The sequence below is a fragment of the Anopheles arabiensis genome, chromosome 2 (assembly GCF_016920715.1).
Source record: "Anopheles arabiensis isolate DONGOLA chromosome 2, AaraD3, whole genome shotgun sequence".
NCBI lineage: Eukaryota > Metazoa > Arthropoda > Insecta > Diptera > Culicidae > Anopheles > Anopheles arabiensis.
In genome coordinates, this window is record NC_053517.1 from 62593265 (window position 1) to 62601589 (window position 8325).

An 8325-nucleotide genomic window follows, 5' to 3' on the forward strand; every position below is an offset into this window, starting at 1 on the left:
GAGTACTGCTTGTGGGAGTTTCTCCTAGCATCGATGTTCCACTATGTTGATATTTATTATCCGCGTAATCCTTTTTTGGATGTATCTTCTTTAAATGGGACACTGGTCTTCGGAATTTGATGCCCTGTTCGTTGACTATTATTGTGTCATTCCCCGAGTGTTTTAGGACAATCTATTCATCATTGCGGAACTTGGGTGCACATTTGTCAGGTTCGTAGTTCTTTATGAGAACTTTGTCACCGATGACGATGTTGGAAGGTCTTGCATGCCTTCGATTGTCTGCATAGATTTTCCCTTTTTGTTTCTTAATAGCGTCTTCGTCTTTTGTTGCCTCGTCCCGATTCCAGAAGGGTTCAGTTCTGAGCGATGGTAGCAAGTCTTTCACGGGTCTATTTGTTAATAGTTCTAGTGGGGCTTTACCTGTTATGGTATGCGGTGTTGTATTATACGAGTAAACATATTGTTTAATGTCCTCTCTCCAGTCGGTTTTCTGTGATTTGGCTATACGTAGGGATCTTAAGATGCCGCAGTTCGCTCTTTCAACGAGGCCATTCATTTGAGGCCAGTACGGAATTGTGTGTACGAGGCGAATATTCTTTTTTGTACAGTAATTTTTAAATTCTTCACTAGCGAATGGAGGGCCATTATCACAACGGATTGTCTCTGGGTATGTGTGTTCCGAAAATACTGATTCTAGCGCTTCTATAGTTTTTGCTGCATTTGTTAGCTTCATCTCGATTACTTTTGTAAAGCGGCTATAGTAGTCAATGACTACAAGAAATGTAGCGAACTCTTTCGCGGAGAAAAAATCGATGGCGAGGTCTTGCCACGCTCGCTCAGGCATTTCTTTCCTTAGCATAGGTTCGGCTGGAGTTTGGGAACTAACGGCAGTGCAACCCGCGCATTCTTGGATTCGTTCGGTGACATCACGGTCCATGTAAGGCCACCAAACATTTTCCCTAAGGTATCGACGCATACTCACGACTCCAGGATGTCCTCTATGTGCTATGTCCAGGGCCTTTTTACGCAGGATGACAGGAAGAACTATCCTGTCATTTCTAACTACGATGCCATTGATCACGCCTAACTCTTTAGAGAATGCTTGGTATCTAACAAGCGTTGGAGGCCAGTTATTGTTCTCTATAGCTTGCATAACATCTTTCAATGTATCATCGCAGAGTGTTGCTTCTCGGATTTCTTTTAAGGTAATTGCTGACGCCCCTTCGCTAATATTGCAAAGGTAGTGTTCTGAATCCTCGTCAAACGGTTTTTCTGTGTCTGGAGATTGGAAGCATAAACGGGATAAACTATCAGCTATATTAATTTTGCCGGGAATGTATTTCACATGAAATTTGTACGGTTGTAAGCGAAGTGCCCACCCTTCAGCTCTCGAGCACGCTCTTTTCCCATCTTGATATTTCCCTTCGAATATGTACTCAAGGCTTTTATGGTCTGAAAATATTGTGAATTCTGTGCCAAATAGGTATAGATAAAATCTTTCTAGGGCCCACACTACTGCTAAGGCTTCTCGCTGAGTTTGGGGGTAAACTCTTTCAGTTTTTGTAAGTACTTTGGACGCGAAGCTTATTATTCGGGGTATATTCGAAGGGTTTCTTTGACATAGTACTGCTCCAAGTCCCACAGGTGAAGCATCAACGTAAAGTTCTATCGAGTCCTTTGGGTGTGTGTGTGTGTAGTAGAAAGAGAGTGTGCTTTTTAATGTGTATTTGCAAGTGCGCGGGTTTGTGTCTGAAAAACTTAGCTTGCCTTGAAGTCATATTGCGTTGAAATTATTCTGATAATGTGTGTTATCATGTGAAACAGCGTGCGTTCACACTTGGATAAAAGCTAAAGTTTGCATCGACAGCAGCGCTTGTTCCTGGTGTGCTGATTGATGAATGTTCATGCGACAGCGATGCGAAATGGACACGCGCACAATGAACTCGGCATTCCCTCACAGGTGTTTCTCCTGTGTGTAGAATTCACTGTTTATTCCGTCGCTTATCCAACACTTGTACAATTCGCCGCTGAAGCACACACGTTCGTTGCGCTCGATCGCTCACGTTCGTCTGCCCCGTTTGCTCTGTCTCCGAACTATCTCCTGTCAAGTACGTCTCGATCTCCCTCTCTCTATATCCTCTCTCTCTATTCATATTCCTACATCCCTTCCCTATCCGCAAATGTGAAATGAAAATCATGTGAAAAAAATCTATTCTATGATGTTTTGCGTAAAGTCCACTATGCATCGCTTTCACTTAATTTGAGTGCAACTTATTACTACTAGTTCCAGTCCGGGCCGTCCTTCATCTATACCGCCGTTATTTGATTTAGTTTTTCTCTCTCTTTTCCTTGTGGGTCAAATCTAGAACGAGAAAAAGGATTTATTGGTATCTGGATGGAAGTTTAGTCGTTCTTTTTGGGCGTGAATGTTCGCCCAAATTGTTATCCTGATTTTGTCTGCTCTGAGTAGGAGTACTGCTTGTGGGAGTTTCTCCTAGCATCGATGTTCCACTATGTTGATATTTATTATCCGCGTAATCCTTTTTTGGATGTATCTTCTTTAAATGGGACACTGGTCTTCGGAATTTGATGCCTTGTTCGTTGACTATTATTGTGTCATTCCCCGAGTGTTTAAGGACAATCTATTCATCATTGCGGAACTTGGGTGCACATTTGTCAGGTTCGTAGTTCTTTATGAGAACTTTGTCACCGATGACGATGTTGGAAGGTCTTGCATGCCTTCGATTGTCTGCATAGATTTTCCCTTTTTGTTTCTTAATAGCGTCTTCGTCTTTTGTTGCCTCGTCCCGATTCCAGAAGGGTTCAGTTCTGAGCGATGGTAGCAAGTCTTTCACGGGTCTATTTGTTAATAGTTCTAGTGGGGCTTTACCTGTTATGGTATGCGGTGTTGTATTATACGAGTAAACATATTGTTTAATGTCCTCTCTCCAGTCGGTTTTCTGTGATTTGGCTATACGTAGGGATCTTAAGATGCCGCGGTTCGCTCTTTCAACGAGGCCATTCATTTGAGGCCAGTACGGAATTGTGTGTACGAGGCGAATATTCTTTTTTGTACAGTAATTTTTAAATTCTTCACTAGCGAATGGAGGGCCATTATCACAACGGATTGTCTCTGGGTATGTGTGTTCCGAAAATACTGATTCTAGCGCTTCTATAGTTTTTGCTGCATTTGTTAGCTTCATCTCGATTACTTTTGTAAAGCGGCTATAGTAGTCAATGACTACAAGAAATGTAGCGAACTCTTTCGCGGAGAAAAAATCGATGGCGAGGTCTTGCCACGCTCGCTCAGGCATTTCTTTCCTTAGCATAGGTTCGGCTGGAGTTTGGGAACTAACGGCAGTGCAACCCGCGCATTCTTGGATTCGTTCGGTGACATCACGGTCCATGTAAGGCCACCAAACATTTTCCCTAAGGTATCGACGCATACTCACGACTCCAGGATGTCCTCTATGTGCTATGTCCAGGGCCTTTTTACGCAGGATGACAGGAAGAACTATCCTGTCGTTTCTAACTACGATGCCATTGATCACGCCTAACTCTTTAGAGAATGCTTGGTATCTAACAAGCGTTGGAGGCCAGTTATTGTTCTCTATAGCTTGCATAACATCTTTCAATGTATCATCGCAGAGTGTTGCTTCTCGGATTTCTTTTAAGGTAATTGCTGACGCCCCTTCGCTAATATTGCAAAGGTAGTGTTCTGAATCCTCGTCAAACGGTTTTTCTGTGTCTGGAGATTGGAAGCATAAACGGGATAAACTATCAGCTATATTAATTTTGCCGGGAATGTATTTCACATGAAATTTGTACGGTTGTAAGCGAAGTGCCCACCCTTCAGCTCTCGAGCACGCTCTTTTCCCATCTTGATATTTCCCTTCGAATATGTACTCAAGGCTTTTATGGTCTGAAAATATTGTGAATTCTGTGCCAAATAGGTATAGATAAAATCTTTCTACGGCCCACACTACTGCTAAGGCTTCTCGCTGAGTTTGGGGGTAAACTCTTTCAGTTTTTGTAAGTACTTTGGACGCGAAGCTTATTATTCGGGGTATATTCGAAGGGTTTCTTTGACATAGTACTGCTCCAAGTCCCACAGGTGAAGCATCAACGTAAAGTTCTATCGAGTCCTTTGGGTCGAAGAAGCCTAACCGATGGACGTTTTCCGAAAGTTCATTTTGAAGGCTAATGAATGCTTCTTTTTGTTCTTTACCGAATATTTCAACGTCTCCTCTTATAAACTGGCGCAAAGGTTCTGAACGAGTGGATAAATCGGGAATAAATTGCCCCACGAAATTTATCAAACCCAAGAAGCTACGAACCTCTTCCTTGGTTGCCGGAGTTCTAAAATTATTTATCGCTTCTATTTTCGAGTTTGAGGGGCTAATACCGTCAGCACTTACATTGTATCCCAGAATATCGAGGTAATTAGTTTTGAAAACGCATTTCTCTTTGTTGAGGGTCGCGTTGTTTTCCTTTAATATCGACAACACTTCCGATACTCTTCGGTCATGTTCTTCTTCGGTCTCACCTGCGATTATTATTTCGTCAATGTAAATGATAACTCCGCTTATGCCCTCCAACATTTGGCACATCACTCTCTGGAATATTTCGGGTGCGCAGTTAATGCCAAACATGAGCCTAGTAAACCTCATGAGCCCTCTACTTGTCATGAATGTAGTTATGCCGCGAGATTTGGGGTGTAACTCTATATGATAGAATGCTGATGTAATGTCCAATTTTGAGAAGAACTTTGACCCTTTTAGTTTGTTCAGAAGCGTGTCGATCATGGGTAACGGGTAGTGTTCCCTTTGTATGGCCTGATTCGGGTATTTCATGTTTATGCAAAGTCTGATGTTGTCCTTCCCTTTTGGGACCACCACCATGGGTGAGATCCATTCTGGTGGGCCTGTAACGGGTTCTATAATTTCTTGTTCCAACATTTCTTGAATTTTTGCATCTACTTTCTCTTCCATAGCCGCTGGAATTCGGAGATAAGCAATTTTTTTTGGAGTAATAGATGTATCAATGCAAAGTTTTACTTGTATGCCTGGAAATTTGGGGAAAGGGTTACACTTGCTATGTAAGCTGTTGACGCTTAGACCGACTTTAAGAATTTTTAGTTCTTCCGCTGTTCGTTTACTTAACAGAGACTTGTGCGCCCCTTTTACTACAAAAAACTCTGCATAAGCTGTTGGTTTTGCTTCATTAACAGAAATGACTGCTTCGAAGATGAGAATGACCTCCAAGGGTTTATGACTGGCGTAAGCAGTTATTTGGCGATCGCAGCCATATTTCTTTTTGTAAATTGTGATGCCAGCAGTAAGAAGGGATTTCCATACGATTTCCGTAACCGTATTGATTGCTGCTCCATAGTCAATAAGGAATTCTACTGGGTATGTATCAATTTTACAAGTTATTATACAGCTGTCACTGCGATTAGCCTGTGGTGGGGTATAAGTTATTTCCATATAATTAGTGAATTCATCAAGCTTAGTCGTGCCGAAACTCAGGTTAACATATTACTAGGATTCTACTAGCCCTCGTATGATCATTTCTACTTATCCAACTATCTTATCAGATATTCCCCCTCCATCAAGTACTTAAGTTATCATGTTGTGCGTTTACCTCTCTTGTAGGACGCGTCTCTCGTGCAGTAGAACGATCCATCTCTCGTATGTTGTTTGTTGATCTTGGTTGCTTCCAAACATAGGGAGAATAAGGCTGTCGTCGTTTGTTGCTGCATTTCCGAGCAAAATGTCCTATCTTTCCACATTCGTTACATCGGGCTTTCCGGGCAAAACAACCGGTGGATTCTCTTGTGTGCTCACGAGATCCGCACCGATCACATTCCGGTGACATTGCGGACGGCCTTTTGTTTCCTGTGCGATCGTGTCTAATGTGTGACACAGACGCTGCTTCGTGCTCATTATTAGAAATTGCTTTCTGCTTTGCAAGGATTTCCCTGTTGAGTGCGAAATTGGCTAATTCGTCCAACTTCATGACATTTTCAAGCCCTTTATCTCGGACTTTAATGTCTCTAGCACCTGCCGTAATTTGATGAAGGATTTCTTTCTCTTCGCGCATTCCGAAATCGCATTTCTTCGCCTGAGTGCGTAGTTTCAGCATGAACCGATTGAAGGGCTCATCTGCCTGCTTAATATTTCTAAACACCTCCAACTCTATGCGTTCGTTTCGTTTTCCTACGAAGAATTTGTTTAGGCGTTTGATGGCGTTGTCAAATTCAGGTGTTTCTTGAGCCGCAAATGGCACCTGCGTCTGTGATGGGATGATCTCGTCCTCAGCTTGGCCTAGGTTGAAATATATGCGTTGAAGATCTCTTCCTCCTCGGGCCAGCATATACACGAATTTCTCATGCTGTGAAAGTGGCCCTTTTAGCTCCAATATTAGGAGAAGAGCTCGCAACCACTCTTCCCATTCCGTACGTAAATCAGAACAGTTTACGTCGGAATTGAAGGGTTCTAGCGGAAATTTTTCAGGATCCATCTGGAAAAGCATTGTTAAATATATGTACTGTTGAAACCTTTGGTACGATCGACGTACGATTGTGTTAGGCCATTTATTTGATTATCAAAATTTCAACTAGTTTCATCTCAACAACATTATAGGGGTTAATTGATTACATGGGCTTGTTTCTTAAGCTGAGGTTAAGCCGGTCTCACTATTTCTGTGTTACTTCCATCTCACTTCGACGCTGCGGGTACATCCGGACTCGTCTTGTGCATTTCAATCATGCTGTTCTCACTCGTGAATACTCGTTCTCACTTCTAAATAATCCTTCTCACTTCTACGCTGCGGCTATCGCCGGGCTCGTCTGTTTTACTTTGATAGTACCGGGCTCACTTGTGAGTGAGCTTTCTCACGTCGACGCTACGGCTACCACCGGGCCCGTCCTTTGTGCTTCGGTTGACCCGGACTCACTTCTCGAGAATCGTTTTTTCTGACACTACGGGTACGTTCCACCGGTCTTGTCTTTTGTAGTATTAGTATGATTGTTCTTTTTTTCCACTTGCACGCTACGGGTACCACCGGACTTGTCTCTTGGTGGATTGGTTTTATCTGCTTCTTATTTACCTTCTTCTTTTCCTCGTTTGCTTCGACGCTACGGTTACCACCAGGCTCGTCCTTTGTGCTTCGGTTGAACCGGACTCACTTCTCGAGAAACGTTTTTTTCTCTAACACTACGGGTACGTACCACCGGTCTTGTCTTTTGGAGTATTATTATCATTGTTTTTTTCCACTTGCACGCTACGGGTACCACCGGGCTCGTCTTTTGTGCTTCGGTCATACCGGGCTCACTTCTCGAAATTCGTTACCTTTTTACACATACACATACACATACACATACAAAGCTCACTCAGATCATTTTTTTTTTTTGCTGCGAGTAATACCGGACTAATCGCATGTGCTACGGCCAAGCCGGTCTCACCATTACGATGTTACTGCTTTCCAAGGCCTTAACTTACCCGTTTGAACAATTTACGAATGCAAAGCAAACTTTCCTAATTTCCGTTTTCCTAGCAACCATTGTCACTTTGTACATGTATACTCTATTTCTAGCCATTAGGTGATTAGGATGATTACGATCATGCGTTACTTACTTTTATACCTCGTCGGGGTTCTATGTATGTGTATATAAAAAAGGAATACCGGCTGCGCCAATTATAGAATTCACTGTTTATTCCGTCGCTTATCCAACACTTGTACAATTCGCCGCTGAAGCACACACGTCCGTTGCGCTCGATCGCTCACGCTCGTCTGCCCCGTTTGCTCTGTCTCCGAACTATCTCCTGTCAAGTACGTCTCGATCTCCCTCTCTCTATATCCTCTCTCTCTATTCATATTCCTACACTGTGCACGCCATTGAAAGGCCTGCGTGCATCTCTGCGTTGAAGCTCGTGTGTGCATAGGAAACTTTGTGCGTGCACAGAGCTGGTGCGCAGTTGTTCTTTTCAATGGGCGTTTTGTTTCATGAGCCGGCAGTATTCTGTTCTCGATTTAAATGGGTAGACGCTCACTCGCTTACTCATTGATAGTTTTTATCCATAAGCAGAACGCAGGCAGAGCACAGGATCAGCCGTGTCCAAGTTTTAACCAGCGCGTTCTTGACGGTCCAAGCAAGCAATGTTAGTAACAATGGGTCGAGGTAAACATTGTACCGATTATCAGCGCCATATCATAAAGCGAATGGCGGCTGCTGGCATTAAGCGCAAAACGATCGAGTTCGTGATGGATCGATCGCGCACTTTTGTGGCAAACGCGCTTCGGACAACCGAAACGTGCTTGGAC

General features: G+C 43.2%; 1 protein-coding gene across 3 annotated transcripts; it reads right to left on the bottom strand.

Moving 5' to 3' along the window:
- Positions 1-1821: 1821 nt before the first annotated feature.
- On the bottom strand, positions 1822-8113 carry LOC120897520 (uncharacterized protein K02A2.6-like). Of its 3 annotated transcripts, none has more exons than XM_040302474.1 (2): positions 7638-8113; positions 1822-6522 (listed from the first exon to the last, which is right to left on the bottom strand). In XM_040302474.1, exon 2 carries the CDS (start codon positions 5484-5486, stop codon positions 2643-2645), a length of 2844 nt encoding a protein of 947 aa, XP_040158408.1. In that variant the 5' UTR covers positions 5487-6522; positions 7638-8113; the 3' UTR covers positions 1822-2642. The 3 variants fall into 2 exon arrangements, with proteins under 3 accessions (XP_040158410.1, XP_040158408.1, XP_040158411.1); XM_040302476.1 differs by having other exon boundaries at positions 1822-3748.
- Between the last annotated feature and the right edge of the window lie 212 nt (positions 8114-8325).